At 44.4% G+C, this 25702-nt stretch overlaps 1 protein-coding gene across 1 annotated transcript in view; it reads left to right on the forward strand.

Annotated features, from left to right (window-relative positions):
* The window catches only part of VPS53 (VPS53 subunit of GARP complex), a 150738-nt gene that overhangs the window by 65217 nt on the left and 59819 nt on the right, over window positions 1–25702 (forward strand). The window contains exons 11-12 of the mRNA XM_062215673.1: window positions 4231–4372; window positions 19493–19594. Of these exons, the coding sequence (XP_062071657.1) occupies window positions 4231–4372; window positions 19493–19594 (244 nt within the window). The remainder of the gene's footprint in view (window positions 1–4230; window positions 4373–19492; window positions 19595–25702) is intronic.

The raw sequence follows: 25702 nt of genomic DNA on the forward strand, positions 1-25702 counted from the left end.
ACTCCCCAAATGGCCGCAACAGCCAGAGCTGAGCGATTCGAAGCCAGGAGCCGGGAGCTTCTTCTGGGCTCCCATATGGGTACAGGGGCCTAAGCACTTGGGCCGTCCTCCACTGCTTTCCCAGGAACATTAGCAGGGAGCTGGATTGAAAGTGGAGCAGCCGGGACTTGAACTGGCACCTATATGGGATGCTGGTGCTGCAGGCCGGGGCTTTAACCTGCTGCACCATAGCACCAGCCCCTCTCTGTTTCCTTGTTGGCATCAGGACTTTGCTGTGACATAGCCCTTGTCTCTAATTAAGTCTCCTTTCTCTGCTTTACCAACTTTAGATGTACCAGCCAGACTTAATGATAGTGATTCATCACCCTCACATTTTCCCTTGCATCTGTATTGCAGAAATCCCTATGCTGTGTATACAATCATCATTTTGATGTTTTTATTTTAAGATTTATTTATTTATTTGAAAGGCAGAGTTACAGAGAAAGATAGGAAGAGTCAGAGAGAAAGAGGAGAGAGAGCGTCCATCCACTGGTTCACTCCTCAAATGGCTGCAACGGCCAGAAGCCAAGAGCCAGGAGCTTCGTCCAGGTCTCCCACATGGGTGCAGGGGCCTAAGCACTTAGGCCATCTTCCGCTGCTTTCCCAGGCACATTAGCAGGGTGCTGGTTTGGAAGTGGAGCAGCCAAGACATGAACTGGCACCCATATAGGATGCCTGCACCACACACAGCAGCTTTACTCACTACGCTGTGGCACTGGCCCCCATGCTAGATAGATAGTTCCAGAGAGACAGGAGTTCATCTACTTGAATGACCTAGCAGACACTCAGGAAATATTTGTTGAATGGATTTGCTACTCTCAATGTGGTATTTATAGTCTCTGGATGGTGAGTAATACTGTCATCTGAGTGCTCTAAACATTTTGATAACTTTCTCATTTGTCCTCTCTATAGTATCCATGAGTTTAGCCCAGGCCAAATGGTTCCTTTATGTTGGAGAATTAAAGCCCAAGAGGATTAGCTCAGTGTATACATGACAGAGGTCTAGAACCAAACGTTTTTTAATTTTTTAAGATTTATTTTATTTATTTGAAAGGCAGAGTTACAGAGAGAGATCTTCAGTCTGCTGGTTCACTCCCCAATAATTGCAACAGCCAGGGCTGGGCCAGGCCAAAGCCAAGAACTTCCTTCAGGTATCTCCTATGGGTGCAGGGGCCCAAGCACTTGGGCTATCCTCCACTGCTTTCACAGGCCATTAGCAGGGAGCTGGATTAGAAGTGGAGCAGCTGGGACTCGAACTGGTGCCATTACGAGATGTTGGCACTGTAGGCAGAGGCTTAACCTGCTATACCAGAACACCAGTCCCAGAACCAAACTTTTTTATTAATGAATTTTTAATTATTGTTTGAAATCAAAGAGAGAAACAAAGACAAAGAAAGATATTACAGTTATTGATTCACTCCCCAAATCTCCTCAATGACTGGAGCTGGGCCAGGCCAAAGCCAGAGTCTGATCCAGGTCTCCTATGTGGGTGGCAGGGACCCCAGGACTTGAGTAATCACTGCTGCCTCCCAGGAAGCTAGAACTGGAAGCAGAGCTGGGTCTCGAACTCAGGTACTCCAGTACAAGATGCAGATATCCTAAGCAGCACCTTAACTACTGTGCCAAACACTTGCCTCTTTTTTATTCTTTACTTGCAGCAATACAACACAGTGATTGTAACTGGCTCTTATTAGTTATATGACAGTACTTCAGGTTCATGGAAAAATTAAATAGAAAGATATGTTTATTTTGGTGCAGAGATTTTTTTTTGAGATCCATGCATGTTTTCTTCATAATACACATTTTGCATAAACTCTTTGAATATCCCTTGTGTATTCCCTTCCAGTGGTACAAAACAATATCCAACACCAGGTTAATGAAAAGGCCCTATCCAAGCATATTTCAGCCCCTTAGCATAATTCATGATGGTCATCTTCCTTAAAACCATAGGAAGTACAGATTGCAGGTTTTAGACATATTGTGAGTAAAAGAGGTTTTAAAGAACACTGGCTGGCCGGCGCCGCGGCTCACTGGGCTAATCCTCCGCCTAGCGGCGCCGGCACACTGGGTTCTAGTCCCAGTCGGGGCACCGATCCTGTCCCGGTTGCCCCTCTTCCAGGCCAGCTCTCTGCTGTGGCCCGGGAGTGCAGTGGAGGATGGCCCAAGTGCTTGGGCCCTGCACCCCATGGGAGACCAGGAGAAGCACCTGGCTCCTGCCATCGGATCAGCACGGTGTGCCGGCCGCAGCGCGCCAGCCGCGGCGGCCATTGGAGGGTGAACCAACGGCAAAAGGAAGACCTTTCTGTCTCTCTCTCACTGTCCACTCTGCCTGTCAAAAAAAAAAAAAAAAGAACACTGGCTTCCTTTTTTTAAAGAAGCGTTATTTTGAAGTACAGTTCACAGCAAAACTGAGCACATGTACTCGGTGCCTCCACAGAGGCACAGCCACCCTCATTATCAGCATCCCCCACCAGAATGTACATTTGTTGCAGTTGATAAATCTACCCTGACATGTTAGCACCAAGAGTCCATAGTTTACATTAAAATTCACTCTTGTATTATACATTTTGTGTGGTTATTGTTTTAAGAAACAAGTTTGCTACCTCAGATAGAGATAACCTTTTAAGGATAGATTCAAGTTCTGTTGCGGTTGTCACCTTCTGAATCCTGATTATCAAAGAGTGACTTCCTTGAGAAAATGTTGGCTAATTCTCTTAGGCCTGTAGTCCAGCAGACATGCAAAGTAACTCTGTGAAAAATGAAGCCTGCAAGAGACTGGAAATACACTAAAGCCAACAATTCTCTGTGAGCGTCAGTACCTGCTATTGTCTCAGCTAATGGCAGTGTTGCTGCCAAGCTTTTATTGTTAATGTTTTGGCAAAAATCCTACAGATACATCATTCTCAAATAAACTCAGAGGCTCTTTGTTTGACTTTGTCATTTATTTGTGTGGGAAGATGATGATAGCTTAGTACTTCTAAAAATTCACATATCACTGTTCTGTAATAACCTAAAATCTGAAACAGAACCCTGGAGTGAGTTATGCATGAGCTTCCCAGGCAGGAGCCCTCTAAGCATATCCGTCTCACCTTTTACATAGGATCCCAGCCTCCAGGGTTTCTGCTCTCTGGTTGAAGAGAGAGTTACTGAACTCTGTGGAAGAGGGCAAATGTTGTAATTCAGTAATTAATGATTAGTGAGATTATATAGGATATATGTATTTTAATAAAATACTGAGTAAGTACTTCATATATTTTAAATTATTGAAAAACTTACAAAAACATAGTCATGGGGTGGACATTTGGCATAGTGGTTAAGACATAGTGCCTGGCTCTGCCTCTGATTCCAACTTCCTGTTAATGCACACCCTTGGGGGCAGCAAGTGATAGTTTACCCACAAGGGAGACCTGGATTGAGTTCCCGGCTCCTGGCTTTGGCTCTGCCACACCCCATCTGTTGAGGGCATTCGTGGAGCAAACCTAGGAGATGGGAGATCTGTCTCTGTCTTTCTCTCCCACTCTCCCATCCCTCATTTCTCTCTGTGTCTCTGTCTGTCTTTCAATGAATGAATGAATGAGTAAATAAATTTTTAGAGACCAAAAAACATAGTAGTAACCAGTTTACATATTAGTAACAAATCAGCATCCATAATCCTTGATTTTTTTTTTAACTGGCTGATAATTTCACTTTAAAATTTATTTTTTTAGAATATATTTATTAATTCGCCCTTAGCCACAATTTTGGTTTCCATTGTTTCAGTTATCCACAATCAAATGCGGTCCAAAAATACTAGGTGGAAAATTCCAGAAATGGACAATTCATAAGCTTTAAATAATTTTATTAGTGTCTTATTATATTACTCTATTTTATTTGCTATTGTTGTTACTCTCTTACTGTGCCTATTTTATAAATTGAACTTTATCATAAATATGTAAGTACAGGAGAAAGTATAGTGTGTGTGTATGTATGTGTATGTGTGTGATTTGTTGATTTCTGAAACAACTATCTGTGATTTCAGGCATCAACAGAATGTCTTGGAATGTTTAAGGGGATTTAGACCAAGTTAGTTGTAGACTTCATGGTTTGAAATGATCACATATACTTTTTTAAATGCAAGCTAAAGGTATTTATTTGTCTTATCTTGAATGAATGATTGGTTTGTTTGACAACATTCTTATCTTTGTTCTGAAGGACAGAACTTGCCAAGATTATGCGTACCCGAGCCAAGGAAATTGAAGTGAAATTGCTTCTTTTTGCCATTCAGAGAACAACTAACTTTGAGGGATTTCTTGCAAAACGCTTCTCCGGCTGCACCCTGACAGATGGAAGCCTGGTAAGACCTCCTGAGGGAGGCCGGGTTGTGTGGCTGGGCCTTGATGTCTCAGTGATTTTCAATGACCGGGAATCCACCTGTTGACTCAAGTGCTTAAACCCCATTCCAATGATTTCACTGAGTTACTGTGAAAAATGACAGTACTCATGATTTAGTTGTTTGTGTGTTATATGGTTTCTCACGCTTTTAGAATGTCCTATCTTCATTTTATCTAAGTATTGGTCCCATTTTACAGACTAGTAATTTTCTGAGTCATACAGGTTTTACTTAGTTAAAAATACCTTACTGCGTTATCAGCTATCAAAGTTGATTACAGTTAGGATATGTTTTTGCCTTAGGGTTTGCCTTTTAGCCTTTCTGAAAAGCAAACCAGGTCGTTTCTCTGTAAACCTCAAACCAGGTACACATGCCTGGGACTATCCCCCTACTTTGGAATAATAAAATGTGGTATTTCTGGTTAAAAGTATTAAATCTGAGTGGGTGTTTGGCCAGCGGTTAAGATGCTAATTAGGATGTCCACATCCCATGGCAGAGTACCTGGGTTTGATCCCTGGCTTTGGCTCCTAACTGCAGCCTTCCTGCTTGTGTAGATGCTGGGAGGCAGCAGGCATTGGCTGAAATAGTTGAGTCCCTAACACCCACATGGGAGACCTGGATTTAGTTCCCAGCTCCCAGCTTCAATCTAGCCCATTTCCAACCATGGCAGACTTTTGGGGAGTGAACCAACAAATGAAAGCTCGCTCGCCCTTTCTCTCTCTCTGCCTTTCAAATAAATAATAAAAGAAAAAGATATTTAATCTCTATGTAATCAAATACCTGCTCCAAAGTGTCTTTCTGAAAACCTTTTTGATTTGGAGGTCCAGGCTCCCTGTTAGCACTTCAGTGTGCTTTCTTCAGATTCCCTATCCATGGAGAAGCCAAATTTCTATTTTTTTGAAGATTTTATTTATTTTATTTGACAGGTAGAGTTATAGACAGTGAGAGGGAGAGTCAGAAAGAAAGGTGTTCCTTCTGTTGGTTCACTCCCCAGATGGCTGCAACGGCTGGTGCTGCGCCAGTCTGTCCAAAGCCAGGAGCCAGGTGCTTCTTCCAGTCTCCCACATGGGTGCAGGGGCCCAAGGACTTGGGCCATCTTCTACTGCTTTCCCAGGCCATAGCAGAGAACTAGATTGGAAGTGGAGCAGCCAGGACTAGAACTGGCGTCCATATGGGATGCTGGCACTGCAAGCAGAGGATTAACCTATTGTGCCATGGCTCAGGCCCCCAAATTTCTATTTTTTTTTTAATAGAAAATTTGTTTTCATAAAACTGCTGGTAATGCTAGAGAAACGATATGATTGGTACTAAAGTCCTTGGAGAAGCAGTTAAGAGAGACTCATGGTCCAGCACTGACAGTGCTATAATTTAGTGAGCCACCTGCCTTGTTAAATGAGAGGAACAGACAATCCTTTAATAACAGTGCTATGGGGAATAGCCAAGACATAAACCCCAGAAGCTATAAAGAAAAGTACCCAAAAGTTTGGCAACATAAAAAGAACAAAATTCTATTTGGGGGGGGGGGGGGAGATGATACACTTAATTAAAGGATAATAAAATAGTTTTAGCTGTACAAGACTGATGATTAAGGACAAATATAAAGAACTTCTAAAAACCAGTAAGAGGAAGATAACCCTTTAGAAAAGCTAGTGCAGCTTCACAGGAAAAAAGCCACGGAACAGATGCAAATGTCCTTAAAGAAAATGCAAGTCACAGAGGGAAACAGTTGACAGAGATGCCATTGGAGGAAGCACGTGTTTCTTGTGAGAGGTATGTGCTTGGCTCCGACACTCGCCTCATTTCCTCCCACTGGCTCTCCTGTCTGCCTGCCCACGCCATGCTTCTGGCCCTGTGTCAAGCAGACTTAGGCAGCCCTCGGTCAGCCCTACTGAGCTCCAACAAGGAGGTTAAGAATTGCACAGGGGCTCTGCTCTAGGAGTAGCCCCTAGAGCTCCCATGGCTTCTGGCTGGGCAGGGTCAGTAAAGCATGAAGCATGCTCCATGAGTCAGACATCCAGCTAACTGGGCGGGGAATAAGTCCTGAAGAAGGACGCTTGGATAAAATTCATGCCAACTCCCTGTTTTGAGCCACGCTTTGCCTCCTTCAGCTGGATCCTGTTTCCTGGTGATTTTTGTTTTACATTTAGGGAGCTATAGGATCACAGAAGTACAAATGGCTCTGCTGTATACGAAGATCAGAGTAGTCTGTCAACTTGAGCCTGTCCCAAGACATACGACAGTCCTCTGTCCAGGGAAATCCTTCAGAGGTCAAAATTGTGTACTGGAGTAGTATGGGCAGGGGGGACCTCCTCTAGACCAGCTGAGGCTGCCGAGCAGAGCAACCATGGAGAGACCTTGAAAACTGACGGGACTCTACCACAGTTTGCAAAAGACAGTGCTCTTCTGGAGAAAACAGGTGTAGGACTGCCAAAGTGGGCAGCCACCACTTTGGTCCAAGGGGGACAGGGCTGGAGGGGCTTGTTCTCAGAGCAGAACACCCTCCTCTGTCTTTACTCACTCCACTGGGACCAAGTTCCTGGACTAGAGTCTTTACGTCTCTGGGAGATACTGCGCTGTGTCGGCGGTCAGTAGTCGGGTAGGAAGACCTGAGCCTTTTCTCCCAATCGCTTTCTCGTTTGGTTTACCATGTTTCAGATGGTCCTGTTGAACTGGTGTGTGAATCTCCTCTTCAGAGGTTCTGTTGTTGCAGTCATCTCCTGTCAAGTTTGCAGAGAACTTCAGAGTATAAATCTTTGCCCAGACAATCCTGCTGAGTCCCAGGAGCTCTTTGTTTGCCCCCACTTCGTTGTTTAGCTGTCTTCTCCACAGACTTCTCCCAGTCGTTTCACTTCTTTAATTCAGCCTCCTCCCCAGGACTGTTTTTTGTCCCAGTTATTGTGATCTGGCAGCCATTCTGCATTAGAAGTCCTAACAATGGCTACCCCACAGCCTTCAAGGATTTTCTCTTAAATATGGGTTGTTAGGCAGCAGAACCTCTGTGGCTTCATTGGCGAGGCAGGACAGTTGTTCTCTGTGGCTTCACCGTGGGGAGATGTGAAGGTTCTCACTCTTAGGTGATGTCTGCACTGAGCCTGGTCCCTGCCTTTGCCTTGCTGTGGGCCAAGTGGGGCCACTTCTTCTTTTTTTTAATTATTATTTTTCATTTATTTGAGATGCAGAGAGGAGGCGGGGGCAGCACTCCCATGTGCCTTCAGCATTGGCACTGGAGTGGGGCCAGAGCCACGAGCTGGGAACACAATCCAGGTTTGCCATGTGTGTCACAGGAACCCAGTGACTGGAGCCATCACAGCTGCCTCCCCGGTTCTGCACTGGCAGGAAGCTGGATTCAGCCCTAGAGCCAGACATTGAACCCCGGCACTGCAGTGGGAGATGTCGGCATCTTTACCGCTGGACTAAATGTCTGCTCCCAAGCCACAGCTCTTTACCTGTATTCTGCAGCCGTCAGTGGCAAGGACTCGAGTGAGTTAGTCGTGGCCACCAACCGTGATCCCAACAGACAACACTGGCAAGAGGCTGCCCTGACTTCCAGTCTAGCTCCTGGGCTCCCTACCTGAGTGTTTGCTGCTTCCTGGCCTCTTGCCTACTCCCCATGCTGTCCTGCTTCCAAGATATGCTGTTTTGGAAATCTTTTTGGCCACCATTTTGCTTCAGAGTATCAGAATAAACTATGAAATGATAACGCTAAATCTTGTTACCATTTAATATATGCAAATTTCCATGAAGTTAGTGAATTCCTTGGACAGTTATCATGAAACAGGTAAGAAGTCAGCCAAGGAGCAGGATTGGCCAGAGATCCCCTTTTTGCTGCCCTGTTCCTAGGCTGTAGGCATTCACTTCACTGTATCACTCAGAACCTTTTAAGTCCTTAGGGACTTGGGGGTGAAACATTGATGGTGAGCCTGAGAGGGTGACTGGCTCCTCCTAACTGACCAGTGTGATGCATCATCTTTCTCTCTCTCTCTTTTTTTAAAGATCCACTTATCCATTTGAAAGGAGAGTTACAGAGAGGCAGAGGCAGAGAGAGATATCTTCCATCTGCCGATTCACACACACACACACCCCCCCCCCCAAACAGCTGCAACAGCCAGAGCTGGGCGGATCCAGAGCCAGGAGCCTCTTCCCAGTCTCCCATGTGGGCGCAAGGGCCCAAGCACTTGGGCCGTCCTCTACTGCCCTTGCCCTCCCAGGCCATAACAGGGAGCTGGATCAGAAGTGGAGCAGCTGGATCTCAAACCAGCACCCATGTGGAATGCCAGCACTGCAGGCTGCAGCCTCAGCCCCCACACCACAGTGCCAGTTCCTTTAGTTCTTTCTTGAGAGATGTGACTTTGACATCTGCTAGAATTTTAGAGTTAAAAAGCCTTAAGGACAGGGTTTCTCTTGTGTTTACTAGCTCTATCAAGTTTTATAGTGTCCTGTGCTAGAACTGTTACTTGAGAAAGAGAGCTGCCAATGCTTTTTCCAGTTGCCTCCACTTCTGACCCTTTAGGAGGGATTCAAGATCACCTGTAAATTTACATGCCTTCAAATTAAAAGCGATTGCTGGATGTGATTTAACTATATCCATATGCATTATTAGTGACTCGATGATTAGATTGAAGGTGAACATATTATGTTCAGCCTTCTGCTGAAAGCAGAATAGATTAGGTTAGGTTTTTATGACTGCCTCATTGAATTTGAGAGGTTCTAGGCTTTTTTTTTTAGAGAAAATAATTTTTTCCCCTATTTCATGCAGCTGGATTTCCTTTCCTCCTGGCCATTGCCTAAGTTGCCTTTCTAAGTAGACTTGCCCTTTGGTTGATAGGGGTCATTTTAATATCTATGTATATAGGAGTACTCCAAAAAGCATGTGGACAGTATGTATTATAAAGAAATTATGCATGGATTTCAGCTTTATGCACCAAAGTAAACTTATCTTTTAATTTTGTTTTCTATAAGCTTTTTTAAATACTCCTATGCTTTCTCAGTTTTAAAATTGTTATTATTGGGGCCAGCACTGTGGCAAAGCGGGTAAGGCTGCTGCCTATAGTGCCACATGGGCACCCGTTCAAGATCCAGCTGCTCCACTTCCAATCTAGTTCTCTGCTATGGCCTGGGAAAGCAGTAGAAGATAGCCCAAGTCTTTGGGCCCCTGCACCCATGTGGGAGACCTGGAAGAAGCTGCTGGCTCCGGCTTTGGATTGGCGCAGCATGGGCCATTGCAGCCAATTGGAGAATGAACCAGCAGATGGAAGACCTTTCTTTCTGCCTCTCCTCTTTCTGTAACTCTTTCAAATAAATAAATAAATCTTTAAAAGAAAAATTGCTGTTATAAATAGAAACTATCAGTGCAATTATCAGCCATGCAATTTGAACATCAGCACATTTGCAAAAGACTCTACTTCTGTAAGCCTGCACAGAACATTTCACTCTTCCAGGCTTCCAGTGGCTTCACACTAGTAGGAGTTTGAGGAGGCAGGGTTTCCCAGCACGTCATAGCACAAGGACTTTTGTCTCTTTTGTCTTGACCAAGGAAATAGCTTTCTCTTACCTGATGGGCTTCCTTTAGTGTTTGGAAATATTTTGTGAATGTTTTATTAATGCTAAAGGAATATATTCTTCCATTTGAATACATTTTAAGGGGAAACTAGCTTTTGTGTTTTTGTGTCTGAGAAGAGAGTAATACATGGTCAAGACAAAAAATTTGGAAGTTATAGGCAAGAATAGAGGAGCAGAAAGACGTCTATTTTCCCATCATTTAAAGATGAGAATGTTGATATATTCTTTTTATATATATTTTTTATATAGTTAAAATTGAATATACTTTATTCGTTCATTCACTTATTTTTTATTTTTTTTTTTAGATTTATTTATTTATTTGAAAGTCAGAATTACACACACAGAGAGAAGGAGAGGCACAGAGAGAGAGAGAAAGGTCCTCCATTCACTGGTTCACTCTCTAGCTAGCTGCAACATCCAGAGCTACACCAATCTGAAGCCAGGAGCCAGGAGCTTCTTCCAATCTCCCATGCGAGTGCAGGGGCCCAAGGACTTGGGCCATCTTCCACTGCCCACCCAGGCCACAGCAGAGAGCTGGATAAGAAGTGGAACAGCCAGGACTCAAACTGGCACCCATATGGGATGCTGGCACTGCAGGTGGAGGCCTTACCTGCTATGGCACAGCGCCAGCCCCCATCACTCACATATTTAAAAGGCAGAGAGACAGATGGATAGACACATGGAGATCTGTCATCTACTGATTTTACTCCTCAAATGGTTACAACAGTGAAGGTTGGGCCAGGCTGGATTAAATCCTGGGAACTTAACCAGGTCTCCCACATAGGTGGCAGGGACCAAGTAGTTGAGCCATCATCTGCTACCTGCCAAGGTGCACATTAGCATGAAGCTTGAATCAGGGACAGAGCCAGGACTCAAATTCAGGCACTCCAGCATGGGATGTGGGTGTCCTAAATGCATCTCAACTGCTTCACCTAATATCTGCCGCTCAGTGCAGCTTTGATTTGCTTTTTCTTAATGACTAATGACATTGAATATCTTTTCACTTGATCTTAGCCAAAAGGCCGAGAAGCGATTACATTGAATATCTTTTCATGTGCTATGGGCCGTTAGTGTATCATCTTTAGAGAAATGTCTAGTCAAGTCCTATGCCCATTTTTAATGGGGTTGTCCATTTAATTTTGAGTTGTAGGACTTCTGTATCTATAAGTGTTCTGAATGTGTTCTATATATTCTTTATATAGCCTGTCTTATATCAGACATATGATTCGCAAACATTTTCTCCCTTCTGTGAGTTTTTTTTTCACTCACTTGATAGTGTCCTTTGACATGTAAGTTTTTGGGTTTTTTTCCTTTCTTTTTTTTAAGGATTTATGTATTTGAAAGTTAGAGTTACAGGTGTGGGCCAAGTGGAGGGGAGAGGCAGAGAAAGAGAGAGAGAGAGAGAGAGAGATCTTCCACCTGCTGGTTCACTCTCCAGATGACCATAATGACCAGGCTGGACCATAGTAAAGCCAGGAGTCTGGAACGCTATCTGGTTCTCCAAGAACCAGGGGAGGGGCCCAAGCCCTTGGGCCCAAGCTTTTGGGCCATCCTCTGCTGGTTTCTCACATACATTAGTAGGAATCTAGATTGGAAATGGATCAGCCGGGACTCAAACTTGTGCTCCTCTGGCATTCTGGTGTCACAGATGGTGGCTTACCCTGCTGCTCTACAGCACTGGCCATGCAAGGTTTTATGATGAAGTCCAATTTACACTATTTTGTTGTTGCTGTAGCTTGTGTTTGAGTGTCATATTCAAGAAACTTGTCCAACTCAAGGTCACAAGATTTTTACCTTTGTTTCCTCTTAAGAGTTTTACAGTTTTTGATCTTTCACTTAAATCTTTGATCCATTTTGAGTTTGTTTTGTATATGCTAATTCTTTCTACTGTTCTTATCATGTCTCAGATTTCATTGTAAAGATGTTCTGTGATTTCCCTAGTCAGTCTTTTTTTGTCAGACCCTTATTTTTTTTTTTTTTTTGACTTTTATAAATAAGTTCACATCAACGTTTTCCTGAACAAATTTTTGTTCACAATTGAGATTCTTGTGGTACTCGTTGAATTATAGGGTCAAAAGAGATGAGCATTTTCAAGTTTAAATTGCCTTTTGTTTGAAACTGCTATCTGGATTCCTATTCTTTCTGTTCTTTTGAGTGTAACAACTTGGTTTCTCCTCTCAGTGACTGTTGATATTAGTGATGTTCTATTAGAATCAAAAGAGAAAGGGGCCTGTGCCGTGGCTCACTTGGCTAATCCTCCGCTTGCAGCACCAGAATCCCATATGGGCCCCGGGTTCTAGTCCTGGTTGCTCCTCTTCCAGGCCAGCTCTCTGCTGTGGGCCAGGAGGGCAGTGGAGGATGGCACAAGTGCTTGGGCGCCTGCACCTACATGGGAGGCCAGGAGAAGCACCTGGCTCCTGGCTTCGGGTCGGCACAGCGCGCCGGCCGTAGCGGCCATCTGGGGGTGTGAACGGAAGGAAGACCTTTCTCTCTGTCTCTCCCTCTCACTGTCTGTAACTTTACCTGTCAAGTAAATAAATAAAAAAATCTTTAAAAAAAAAAAAAGAATCAAAAGAGACAGTCATTCTCACAATGTTAATGCATGGATGTCTAATATAAAGGATTAACTCTGACAAATGAAAAAGGCAAAGCCATTTGAAACTTTAAAAAAAATGTTTCTCTCTCTCTCTCTCTCTTTTTTTTTTTTTTTATTTGAGAGTCAGAGACAAGACAGAGGGCATCCATCTGGTGCTTAACTTCCCAATTACTCACAATCACAAGGATTGGGCCAGGCCAAAGCTGGGGGCCAGAAACACAATCCAGGTCTCCAGGGTGCTAGTACTTGAGCTGTCACCTGCTGCCTCCCATGGTCTGCATTAGAAGGAAGCTAATGTCAGGAGCAGACCCAGGACTCAAGCCCAGACACTCTGATATGGGATATGGGTGTCCTAAGTGGTATCTTAACTGCTAGGCCCCTGATTTTTTTAATTTCAAGTTTCTACTCTTAGGTATGCACTCGAGAAAATTTAAAACATATGTTCATATAAAAACTTCATGCACAAACGTTTATAGTAGCACTATTTACAAGAGCCAAAAGGTGTAAGTAACTCAAATATCCATTAATGGACTAAAAGATAAACAAAATGTGGAATATCTATATAATGGAATATTGTTCAGCCATAAAAATAAATGAAGTACTGACACATACCACAAAGTGGCTGAATGTGGGAAATGTATGCCAAATGCAAGAGTCCAGGCACAGAAGGTCGCATCCTACATGATTCCACTGACATGAAATGTCTGGACTAGGCCGACCCATAGAGACAGCTCATAGGTGTGAGGTTTCTTTTCAAGGTAAAGAAACACTGTGGAATTAGGAAGTTGTGAGAGTTGCACAATCTTGTGAATATACCTACAGCCACTGGATTATAATGGTGAATTTTATGTTATATGAATTATAGTGCAATTTAAAAATATTAAGACTTTTAGAAAAATTTTGCATGAGTTTAGTTATATATCATCTTCATCAGGTAAATATTCTTTTTTTAAAAAATAAAAAGTTTATTTCAAAGGCAGAGTGGCAGAGAGAAAGAGATCTTCCATCTGCTGGTTCACTCCCCAAATGGCCACAACTGCCAGGGCTGGGCCAGACCAAAGCCAGGAACTGGGAACTCCACCCAGGTCTCCCACATGGGTGGCAGGGGCCCAAGCACTTGGGTTATATTCCATTGCCTTCCTAAGTGATTCAGCAGTGAGCCAGGTTGTAAGCTGAGCAGCCACAGCTCAAAACAGTGCTCTTGTATGGAATGCCAGCCTTGTAAGTGGTGGCTTGGCTTGCTGCACCACAACACCAAACCCTGAATGTATTCTTTCAGCTAACAAACAAACAAAAAAAAACCAACCCAGTAACACATGCCACATGTTTGTTAAAAGCTCAAACAAAATAAAATGTTTTAAAAGAAAAATCTAGCTAAGATGGGCATTTCACGTAACCGTGAAAATGCTGGTTAAGATGCCTGTGTCCTATATCTGAGTGCCTGGATTTCATACCCATACCACTTTGACTCTGGCTTTGTGTTAATGCAGACCCTTGTGGGCAGCAGTAATAGCTAAAGTGATTTGATTGGGTTCCTCCTACTCACATGGGAGACCAGGAGTGAGTTCCTGGCTCTTGGCTTACATTTAGGGAGTGAGCTAGCAGATGAAAGTTGTCTCTGTCTCTCTCATTCTCTTTCTGTCTTTCAAATAAATTTTTAAAAGGCAGATCTTTCTTGGCTGCTCTAAATCCATCTTCTCAGAGATATCCACTGTTTAATAATTTGGGGTATATGTTTGAGGTGCTGTCTTACAAACGTGCGTGTACACACATATATAGGCTTTTTGTTTCATTTACAAAAAAATAGAGTTTCCCGTGTTTCTGAAGAGGATTTTGAGAACTTTATAAATGATCAACATTTATTCATGAATGATTCTGATGCTTCCTCTTTATGGAGGACCTTGGGGAAAGATGAGAAAATGGAATCAGGCAGGTGTTTATGGTCCAGGAGGAGAAAGCAAGCTGTAATAACTGTCACAATCTAAGATGAGCACATGTGGTATCGGGAGTGGTCCCACGTAGTAAACACCAGGTGTGCATAGTCCTGGGCTTACAATCTTGACTATCAGCAAAAGCCCTCAGGCCATTTCTTTATAGACATACCAGGAATTGGGCTGGAGTGAAAAATTTATGGAATGAGAAACGCAGAAATTGTGGTACTTTCATCTCATAACTGAAACCTTTCTCCTCAAGGGAAAGGAAAAAAATTAGTCTTAAATTTCAGAGTTCCTTCTTTGATAATTTGACGTGTCCAGTTAGGGCCCCAAAAAGGGATTTGTGCAGGCAGACTCAGGCATGGGTATGCTCATAACTAAAGCCAGACTCGCTCTTCCTAACAGTAAATTAGACAGCTTGGCTGTCCTGTGGCCCTTATTGCTTTGGAGTTGCTGGAAATCCCATGTCATTTAATCAGTAGAAATTAATTAAATATATGAAGAATTTTACCTCTCTGTATGGACGTGAAATCACTTGAAGCAAAAAGAATGAATTTTTTTTTTTTTTAATTGGGAAGTCGTCTACTTCTTGGCAAATTTTTAGCTTCGTTTAGCAACCATGGAGTTCATGGAATATGTCATTTGAGTTATTTAAAATCTAACCCCAAACTAGTAATTCTCTGTGGTCCACGACAGCTGCAGAGCAGGAATGAGAAGTGTGGTCTGGCCAGCTCTGACAACAGGGCTCCTGCACAAAGGTCTGAGCTGTACCAGTGATTGCTTGCTGCAAAGGCTTGTTCTTTCATCACAAGCAAATCCATCTGGGCAGTTGTGTAGCTCTCTACATAGCAGAAATCTGTATGTGCACCTCAGGGTTTCATAATAAAACATTTATCAACAGGGTGGTGATCTATGCAGTATTATGAGGATATCACTATAGATGAGGGAGTGACTCACTGTGCATTTGCACTTGTAAGTTAATGGGTCCCTTGCTTTCATTTCTTGGAGAGATCCCAACGAGATGAGATAGCAGGATCAGGATCTCATTTGTGATGCTCAAAAGAAAAAAAATTTTTTTAAGATTTATTTGTTTATTTGAAAGGCTGAGTTACAAAGAAAGGGAGAGACAGACTGAAATCTTCCATCCACTGGCTCACTCCCCAAATGGCTGCAACAGCTGGAGCTGGGCCAGTCTGAATGCAGGAGCCAGGAGCTTCTGTGTCTCCCACAAGAGTGTTGGGGCCCAAGTACTTGGGCCATCTTCCACTGATTTCCCAGGCACATTAGCAGGAAGCTGCATTGGAACTGGAGCAGCCAAGACTCATCCGGCTCCCACATGGGATGCTGGCACCGTAGGCAGAGGCTTTTCTTGCCACAGCCCTGGCCCCTAAAAGAAATGTTTTTAAAGACTTAGTTCTGCACTCTGACCTACTTCCCTTCTGCAGGTTGCTTCCTTAAGAGAGTCACAGCAATTAGTTAGTTGCTCACCCCTATTATATCCTAAGGAAAGCTACTTACTGAACTTTTTTACTCTGTGCCAACAGGTATGTTAAGGTGCTTTATGTGCATTATGTCTCATGTATGGTACACAGGACCTCATTTGATCCTCATGAAGCTCTGTGAGAGGGATGTTAATATCCCTTCCTGATACAAATAAGACTGAGCCCTATGGGGCTGGCACTGTGGTGCAGTGGGTTAATGCCCTGGCCTGAAGTTTGCCAGCATCCCATATGGGCGCTGGTTCAAGAACCGGCTGCTCCACTTCCAATCCAGCTCTCTGCTGTGGGCCCCTGCACCCATGTGGGAGACCTGAAAGAAGCTCCTGGCTCCTGGTTTCGGATCAGCACAGCTCTGGCTGTTGTGGGCCAATTGGGGAGCGAACCATCGGATGGAAGATCTCTGTCTCTCTTTCTCTCTCTGCCTCTCCTTTCTCTCCCTGCCTCTCCTTTCTCTCTGCCTCTCCTTTCTCTGTGCAACTCTGACGTTCAAATAAATAAATAAATCTTAAAAAAAAAAAAAAAAAAAAAAAGGAAAGGAAAAAAACCTGAGGCCTAGAGAAGTTAAACAACACATCCACGTGGTGGAGCCTGGCCTTGGACCCAGGTTGCAGGGCTTGTGCCTTCACTGCTGCCTATGCCCATCTCAGTTAATGGCGGTACCAGCCACCCTGTTGCTAGGGCTACAGAGTGGATGATCCTTCATTCCTTTCCTTCCTTCACCCTGATGTCTTCTCAGCTATCATCTTGGCTCTGTCACCTAATTATGTCCCAAGCCTGGCCACTTTTCTCTATCTCCACATCTCCAGCTTAATCCAGTACCCCATCAGCCCTTGCCTTTTCTTCCATTATGGTTCATTCTTCCCATGGCAGTGTAATGATATTTTTAAAATCCAAATGAGATCATTTCACTTCCTTGTTTAAAATCCCCAGTGACTGCCCAATTCCAGTAAGAAGAAAATAATCCTACTGGGGTAGGTGTTTAGCCTAGTTGTTGAGATACCTGTGTTCCACATTAGAGTACCTGGGTTCAATCCCCACCTCTGGCTCCTAAGTCCCTCTTCCTGCCAGCTAGTGTTGGTTAGGTGATTAGGTTCCTGCTACCCTCATGGGCTCTCCACATTTATAGAGCACTGGAAGATTGAGAATCAGTGACACAGCTCAGTGGTATGAGCCAAAAACCTTGAGTAAGCCAGTAGTCCAATGCTATTCACTAATTTAGTTTTATAACAATTTTTAAATTTATGTATTAATTTTATTTGAAAGAGAGAGAGACAGAGAGACCCTCCACTAATTCACTCCCCCAAATGCCCACAACAACCTGGCTGGGCCAGGCTGAAGCCAGGAGCCTGGAACTCAATCTAGGTCTCCTGTGTGGGTGGTAGGACCCAAGTACTTGAGCTATCCTCTGCTACCTTCCAGGGTACACATTAGCAGGAAACTGGATTGGAAGCCAAGGAGCCAAGACTTGAGCCAGGCACTCTGATAGGGGATATAGGCCTCTCAAGTGTTGTCTTTTTTTCTTTCTTTCAGATTTTATTTATTTATTTGAGAGACAGAGCTATTGACAGAAAAGGAGAGAGAAAGAAAAAATCTTCCATTTGCTGGTTCACTCCCCAAATGTCCACAAAGGCTGGAGCTGGGCTGATCTGAAGCCAGGAGCCAGGAGCTTCTTCTGGGTCTCCCACATGGGTACAGGGGTCTAAGCACTTGGGCCATCTTCTGCTGTTTTCCCAGGCCATTAGCAGGGAGCTGGATTAGAAGAGGAGAAGAGCAGCCGGGACATGAACTGACACTTGTGTGGAATGCTGGTACTGTAGGCGGAGGCTTAGCCTACTGCACCACAGTGCCAGCCCCCAAGTGATGTCTTAACCACTATGCCAAACACCTTCTCCTAATGTAAATTTTTGTTGTTTTTGTTAAAGCTTAGGCTTGGTAGATTTCCCTTCTCAATATTCCTCTTTCCCTAAAATACCAGCAACTCTGGAAAAAGACAACTAAAACTTTCTAAAAATAGCCTTAAGTTTAATAGGAATTTTTTCCCCATATCAGGCAAAGAAGCCAAAATTGGCAGTATGCATATTTGAAATGCCTGATTGTCAGACGGTATCATCTGTCACCAGGATACCACAAAAATCATTGTGTTACTAATGCCTACCTTAAGCTAATGCAATCAGTGCAAGGCTTTCCTCATCCACTGAAGCTATATCTATCTACGTAACAACATCCAAGCTTTCTGGCCAGGAATTAAATAGTTTAAATGATTGTAAACGGAATTGTCTTTGGTTTTTATTTTTGCTCTTGGTTTTATTTCTAATACCTCCAGAAGATGTCTTGGCACTTGGCGAAGTCATTCACACCACAGCCCATGTGCTGTCCCTCTAGGCGTAGGGATTAGCTCAACTTGCTGCTCTGGCGTATGCTAAAATGTCAGAGCAAATTTACAAACTCCATTTCCACTTGGCTTCTTGTCTCCACAGAGCCATTCCATGCCCCATCCCTTCATCCCCAGCACCGCCCAGTCCCAGTTCTCCTACTTGTCCACTTGGCTTCATTTCTGCTAAAACTCAACTCATAGGTGTAAGCAACATCCCTAGGTCAATGTGAAAACGTCCCAAGTGCTGTCTCCATTATGTAGTTGCAGTGGAATTAGTATCATCATGACCCTTACATGTGTCATGTGCTGCTCCTAGGGTTTCACATAGTTTATCACATTTGATCCTTCAGACAGTGCTGTGGCTATGTCCTCATTCAGCAGATGAAGCTACTGTGGCTCAAAGAAGCTAGATGACTTGGCCAGCACAGCACAGTCAGAGCTGAAACCCCATCCTCTACCCTCAGCTTCCCCACTGGCCTGTGATCCCACTCGGTGATAGGTTTTGGAAATAGTAGTCATATTTGGGATCATTGTGATTATTGTAATGGGACTTATTTGGGTAGGGACTTTTGTCAGTAACCTAGAACAAATGAGATTATAGCTTGTTCTTGAGTTCAAACTCATCTGGCATTTGCATTCAATCATGTTTCTTGAGCATCTGTTGTCTGTCAGGCAACAGAAAGGGGGTGGGGAATGTGACAGACATGATTGCTGTCATAATGACATCTCCTGAGGAGAAGAAAAATGAACAGGTGCAATATCTTAATAAATACCTGGATGAGGAACATACAGGGTAGGTTGGGAGCACATGGCAGGGACCCTGACCCAAACTTGACAAATAGGGGAGGCTTCCCAGAAGAGAGGACTTCTAATTTGAGGACTGAAGGATGAGTGGGAGTTTTAGCCAGATTAGGATTCAAGTATTGGGATGAATAATAAAGTTTCCAGCAGTTGGAAAAGCAAAGCCCAGAGGTGAGAATGTGGTCCACGCTGCCTGTTCTTGTTTATTAGATGAGTTCTCATTACATAGCTGTTGGGGAATCTTGGGAAAAGCGGATCAATGGGGAAGGCTATTGTGTATGCTCAGAAAATACCTATCTTTTTCTTATATCCTCTGAATAGAAAAAACTCGAGTCTCCACCTTCATCTACCAATCCCTTCCTGGAAGATGACACAGCACCAGAGATGGAAGAGCTGCCAGTGGAGAAAGGAGATCTCGATCAAGTAAGTCTGGTTCACATCACCACAGGTAGCCTGCCCAATGTTTCTGAAACTGAACAGGCTCGCTCCAGATACGGTTCTGTTGCTATTGACCTCATTTGAATTATAGCTTTGGTGATCTGTATAGAAGGTCTTGATCTGAAAGTGTGTGTAGAAAACCAAGTGAAAGAGCAGCGCTTCCTTCCCCACCCCTCTGCGCCTGAAGAGCCTCACGACCAGGAGTTGGCAACACACACGAGTTTGATTACACGCCCATGCGGTGGGGCAAGCAGGATTCTGCTCTGCCTTATTCCTCATCTCCTGAACTTGTCAGCATAGCTTTTGATTGTACTGTCACCTGGTACCGTGATGATGTGAGAGGCTGAAAGATCCCAGGGAAGTAAGCAGCACTGTCGGCCAGGAGAGACCTCCACGCGGTGTAAGCCGATCACTTTAGGTCTGGAAGCTGCTGGGGAGGCCTGGGAATACCGAGGTGGCCGATGGCATATTTGGAGAGTTACTTTCCAGAGCACACCAGCTCTTTAATTTCCTTTGGATTTTTCTGTCCGACTCTAAATTTCCTCTCCCTTCATCCTACAGAATGGAGGTTTTGTTTCACTGCCGTTTTATGACAAGAGAGGTTAGAGCAATAAATCAGAACTTTTCCTTTCTGGATTAGTGGGCCTTCTCTTTAATTTTCTACACTTGGCTATGGGAGAATTATTTTCTAGTGTTGTTTTCTACAGACACCACCAGGAGGGAGGCTGGCTGGGAAAGCATAGCCATGCACTTTGCAGCTAGCCCTGTGCTCCTGACGTGGTGAGGGTAGGTGTAGTGTACAGTCCTGGAAGGAGCTATAGGAATAGACTTTCCAGGAGCGGTTCTGAAATGTGTCTGGTCCATCAAGTAAATGCTTATAAGATGCTTACCTCACATTTTCATCATGCTTTGTAATATGAAAGTCTTTCACGTGCTAGATTTCATTTCGTCTTCACAATGCCTACTTCTTTACAGGTGATGAAACTGTAGCTCATAGACACTAAGTGACTTTCCCAGAGTTTCCTGGCTGGAAAGTGGAAGTGCTGGGGCCAGCACTGTGGTGTAGTGGATAAAGCTGCCACCTGTAGTGCTGGCATCCCATATGGGCGCTGGTTCAAGTCCTGGCTGCTCCTCTTCTGATCCAGCTCTCTGCTATGGCCTGGGAAAGCAGTAAAAGATGGCCCAAGTCCTTGAGCCCCTTTGCCCATGTGGAAGACCCAGAGGAAGTTCCTGGCTCCTGGCTTTGGATCAGCCCAGCTCCGGCCATAGCGGCCATTTGGGATGGAAAACTTTTATCTGTCTCTGCCTCTGCCTCTTACTGTAACTCTGCCTTCCAAATGAATAAATAAGCTAATCTTTAAAAAGAGAAGAGAAAAGAATGTGGAAGGACTCAGACTGGAAGCCAGGTCCGGAAGTCAGAAAGTAGGAATCAAGAGTAGGGGACAGAGAAGTGAGTCTCCAGTGTAAAAAGTACATGAACAAACCTAAAGGGGTAGCCTGAGGCTGTGTCCCAGAAATGTGTCAGATTAGATGTCATTGATCTAAAGTTATCCAATTATTGCTGTCACAGGAGAAAACAAAAGATTTCTTCTCACTGCAGAAATTCAGTTCTCACATTTTGTGAGCAAGGACTCGGGTGGGAGGGACCTGGGTTTAGAGCTCATTCCCATGCTGTGTCTTCTACCCACACTGGGCTGCCTGCACCTGCTGCACATGTGCTGTGGGCAGGGCCCACAGTCTTCCCAGTGCTGGGGGCTGCCAACATCATGTCCAGAATTGTGCCCTTGAACACAGATGATATTGCTGCCATGAAAAGTTGCTCTTTAGCCTAGTCATTTCTGGATGTTACTAAACTGGATGCTACAGAGAGTCTCCTTTACCTATAAAGTCAATTTTGCCAGATGAAATTTGTCAGGTAATGATTTTTTAATACACTATATAGATGTACTTTTTAAAAAGATTTTAAAATTTATTTTAAAGGCAGAGTTAGAGAAAAGGAAAGACAGAGAAATCAGCCGGCACCGTGGCTGAACAGGCTAATCCTCCGCCTTGCGGCGCCGGCACACCGGGTTCTAGTCCCGGTTGGGGTGCCGGATTTTATCCTGGTTGCCCCTCTTCCAGGCCAGCTCTCTGCTATGGCCCAGGAGTGCAGTGGAGGATGGCCCAAGTGCTTGGGCCCTGCACCCCATGGGAGACCAGGAGAAGCGCCTGGCTCCTGGCTTCGGATCAGCGCAATGCACTGGCCACAGTGCGCCGGCCACGGCGGCCATTGGAGGGTGAACCAACGGCAAAAGGAAGACCTTCCTCTCTGTCTCTCTCTCTCACTATCCACTCTGCCTGTCAAAAAAAAAAAGATTTATTTATTTTATTTGAAAGGCAGAGTTAGAGAATCTTCCATCTACTGGTTCACTCCCCAAATGGGCACAACACCTGGAGCTGAGTGGATCCAAAGCCAGGAGACAGGAGCTTCTTCTGGGTCTCCCACGTGGGTGTAGGGGCCCAGATATTTGGGCTATCTTCTGCTGCTTTCCCAGGTGCATTAGCAGGGAGCTGGAATGGAAGTGGAACAGAGGGTACTTGAACCGGTGCCCATATGGGATACTGGCACTGCAGAAGGCAACTTTACCCACTACGAAACAGCACTGGCCCTTTTATGTCTCTTTAAAAAATGAAAACCCCTGGACTAGATGATCCGTCCTCAATTCCGTGAGCTGTTACTCATTAGTAATAAAACTTACACATCAGTGACTAATGCCTCCTCAATGCTACCCCGACCTCCCAGGGCTTCTGTGTGTGGTTAGGTGGGAGCCCCAGCATCTCCCTCTTCCCACCAGCCTGTTGGCTTCTGGAGCTGGGCACAAGGAAGAGCAGAAGCCCTGTTTGGTGTCAGGGAGGGATGCCTCATGATGTTAGTGGTGATTTAATCAAGGGCATGGGGCCCTCAAGGTCAGGGTTACTCCCTGCTCACTACTGTAGATGATAGGCATTTAGTTAAGAAGAGGCTATGAACAATCAGTTGCCAAGATATTCCCAAAGATAAAAAAAAGTGATACCTGGAAGGGGGCAGGGGTAGGGGGTGCTCAAAGCATAAGAAGAAAGAATGAGAAGTCAGGAATTTCTGGTTTTAAAATGTACCCTTTTGGTGATTGGAGCACTTAGATTTAATCTGTTTACATTGGATAGTAATAAAAGGAAATGGGACCAGCTGCAGACCTCCTTACTGCGACAACAGTAACCTTTTATTATTCCATCAAACTCCAGGAGGAAATAGCTTAAACATCTGCAGCTTTTGGACAGGATTCACAGACTCAGAAATCTAGCTGAATGGTACCACTAAATGACTTAGTATATTCTTAAAGCTGGAGCTAGAGAGTAGAAAGGGAGACAGCAGCTGGAGCTGAGGTTCCAGCACCTACTGTCCAAGCATGAGCACAGTCATAAAGCACCTATATCCATAGGTGACAGCCCTGTGGGGAAAAAGTAAAAAAAAAAAAAAAGGAAACTTTGGCAGTCACTCCCATCACCCTCGAGCTTCAACTCTCACGGTAGGCTGACGTGGGTGCCGCAGTGACAAGGCCAAGCAGTCTGTCCTCACAGCAAAAGAGCACCATAAGGGGACAAAGGCAAGGAAACGCAAGGTTGGGATGCCAGCCCTGTCTGGTTATGCATCCTTCTGAGTGTTCTGTGGGGCTTTACCCCAAGTACAGGACCTATGGAAACTGACAAACAGATGTTTGTTGGAAGACCATTACCCATTTTCTCTTATCACTTGGGATCTGCATTTTAAATGTACTGAATGAGCCCTTTAGACTTATTCAGACAGATTTTTATTGTGTGTCTCTTTTGTGCATAAAGGAAACTATAAACAAAATAAAGATTTTCCTGAAACTTCTTCACATGCAAGGTTCAACTCTTCTGAACCACTTTTCAAAAAACTTTGTATTTTAAAGTAATTAGACTTCCTAAGTTGCCAGCAGTGTGACAAGGTGCACGTGCCCCTCCAGAGCGTCCCCCAGTGGTGGCAGCTGGCATCACTGCAGCACATTACCAGGGCCAGCAAACTGGCCCAAGCCCCTCTTGCTCAGATGTCTACACGGTTGCCCTCCCGGCCATATGGAGTACTGCACATGTGGCCCTTAGAGGAGCACATCACTGCTGTCTCTGATTTTTTGCCAGGCAATTAACACCCATTCCTCAACTTTCTTGTTACTCTTTTTTCTTTTTTTAAGTAGTGTCAAGCCTGGGGGGAAATAATTGTAAGAATATTACTGAGAATTCCCAAATATAAGTATATACTCATTTTAAAGTGATAAAACATTGTTGGTAAGTTGGTAGAGCCAAATACGCAGTGTCCATGTTCATTTTAAAAATGCCAACATTGTATATTATGTAAGCTTCCATTTATGATTACCGGAAGTTATACTACAGAAGTGTGAATATTTCCTTCAGTAGGAAAAAAAAATTTTTTGAATAAAAGAAGTATTACTCATCATTATATTTTAATTAATCAAGACCTTGGGGTATAGTGGTCATATTTTCCAAATCTAAAATCAGGATATCCAGTTCTACAAAGTTAGACAAATTAAGTAACATTTGTTCATTCATTTGACAAGTCATCTTATTGAAAAGTGTAAAATAATAAGAGATATTGCCTTGGGAAAGTGGAAGGGATGAGGGCTACTTCCGTATAACCGTCAGAGCAGAAGTGCAAAAGGCCTCCCAGAGCATCTGCACTGAAGTGGAGCTCTCCACGTCCGGCAGACTCACTCAGTGAACCAGTGGGGTTTTTTTGTTTGTTTTTTGAAGGCAGAAGGGCAGACACAGACACAGAAGACAGATCTTCATAGTCTGGTTCACTCCCCCAAATGGCCACAACAACAGGGCTGAGCCAGGCCAAAACTGGGAGTCAGGAGCTCAGTCCAGGTCTCCCACATAAATGGTAGGGACCCAAGTACTTGAGCCATCATCTGCTATCTCCCAGAGTGCACGAGTGGGAAGCTCGACTGGAAGCAGAGGCGCTGGGACTCCAATTCAGGCACTCTAATATGGGGTACAGGTGTTGCAAACAGTGTCTTTTTGTTTGTTTGTTTAAGATTCATTTATTTGAAAGGCAGAGTTGCAGAGAGAGAGAGAGGTGGGAGAGAGAGTCTTCCATCTGCTGGCTCTCTCCCCAAATGGCCACGACAACTGGAGCTGGACTGATCCAAAGCTTGGAGCTTGGAGCTTTTTCCTGGTTGCCCATGTGGGTGCGGGGGCCCAACCACTTGGCCCATCTTCCATTGCTTTTCCAGGTCATAGCAGAGAGCTGGATTGGAAGTGGAGCAGCTGAGACTCGAACTGGCACCCATATAGGATGCTGTCACTGCAGACAGTGGCTTAACCTGCAATGCCACAGCGCCAGCCCCAACAAATAGTGTCTTAACTGTGCCAAACACCCCAGGGAACCAGTCTTGTGTGGCCCTCTTGTAGTCCACTATAAGGTTTGCTTTCAGTATTGGCTTCCAGATGGTTAAAGCAAACTGCAGTTATTCTTAGGAAGGACTAGGGTTTCTGGAAATTTTGCCAAAAAATGTAGACACAGGAATCTTAGATGATGAAAAGAACAGGCTAAGTACAAGAGTGAGATGTGCCTAAAATGGACATTTAATTTTTAGTGATCATTATCATAATGTTTCTAACCATTGCAATGTTGTATTTTTGAAATGACCAGAAAAGGATAATCATTACTTGCCCAGAACTCCATCTAAGTCTCCCACATGGGTGGTAGGACACAAGCACCTGGGCCATTATCTGTTGCCTCCCACGCACATTAGCAGGAAGCTTGATTAGAAGTGAAGGTGGGGCACCGGCGCTGTGGCAGTGCAGGTAAAGCTGCCGCCTGCAGTGCTGGCATCCCATTGGGTGCCGGTTCAAGTCCCTGCTGCTCCACTTCCAATCCAGCTCTCTGCTGTGGCCTGGGAAAGCAGTGGAAGATGGCCCAAGTCCTTGGGCCCCTGCACCCACATAGGAATGCTTGGAGGAGGCCCCTGGCTTCTGGCTTCGGATCAGCTCAGCTCTTGCTGTTGCAGCCAACTGGGGAATGAAACAATGGAT

Source organism: Lepus europaeus, chromosome 18 (genome assembly GCF_033115175.1).
Source record: "Lepus europaeus isolate LE1 chromosome 18, mLepTim1.pri, whole genome shotgun sequence".
Classification (NCBI taxonomy): domain Eukaryota; kingdom Metazoa; phylum Chordata; class Mammalia; order Lagomorpha; family Leporidae; genus Lepus; species Lepus europaeus.